The sequence below is a fragment of the Sphaeroforma arctica genome (genome assembly GCF_001186125.1).
Source record: "Sphaeroforma arctica JP610 unplaced genomic scaffold supercont1.13210, whole genome shotgun sequence".
In the NCBI taxonomy this organism is placed as follows: Eukaryota; class Ichthyosporea; order Ichthyophonida; genus Sphaeroforma; species Sphaeroforma arctica.
In genome coordinates this window covers 1-672 of record NW_014027348.1, presented here as the reverse complement: position 1 = coordinate 672, position 672 = coordinate 1, and the positions used below count along the sequence as shown (strand labels likewise).

The 672-nt window shown below is 54.8% G+C and overlaps 1 protein-coding gene across 1 annotated transcript; it reads left to right on the top strand.

The window, feature by feature from the left end:
- Positions 1 to 75: 75 nt before the first annotated feature.
- On the top strand, positions 76 to 249 carry SARC_18016 (hypothetical protein; the record flags this gene model as incomplete). The annotated part of the gene is made up of 1 exon (XM_014287903.1): positions 76 to 249. A coding segment is annotated over one exon (174 nt), but the record flags the coding sequence as incomplete, so codon positions are not given.
- Between the last annotated feature and the right edge of the window lie 423 nt (positions 250 to 672).

Below are 672 nucleotides of genomic sequence, written 5' to 3'. Positions count from 1 at the left end.
CCCCTACCCCCCCCCCTCCCCATCACCCAACTATCCTTAGGCTCCATCATCGTCCCTGGGCGCTTGTCTGAGCGTATGACGGTGGCTGGTTCCCTGTGGCATGAGGCGTGGGATACTGCTGCGGCCGTCCCAGCAGCCTTGCAACGCCCTCTGTTCAACCACACAAAGGAGGCCGAGAACGTCTTCCAGTACCTCGAGAACGCCACTTCATCTGATTTACTGGCCGCGTTTCTTGTGCCGTGCTTAGAGGTGTGTGTGCGTGCCTGTACGTGTGTGTGCGTGTACTTGTGTGTGCGTGTGTATGTGGGGGGTGTTGTGTGTGTGTGTGTACACGAAAAGGTAAGTATTTCTGCACTGGGGGTTTTGTGTGTGAGAGCGAGTGTATGTATGTGTACACGGAAAGGTGGGTGTTTCTTCACTGGCTGTGTGTGTGCTTGTGCGTGTGCCCGTGTGTGTGCGTGTGCGTGCGTGTGTTTGTGCGTGCGTGCGTGTGTTTGTGCGTGCGTGTGTTTGTGTGCGTACGTTTGTCTGTTTGCGTGTGTGTGTGTGTTTGTTTGCTTGCTTGTGCGTGTGCGTGCGTGTGTGCATGGGTGGGTGTGTGTTTGAGTGTGATAGAGTGAGTATGTAGAGTGATTGGTGTTGTATGGTCACAGTTTCGTCGGGGTTGTGTAC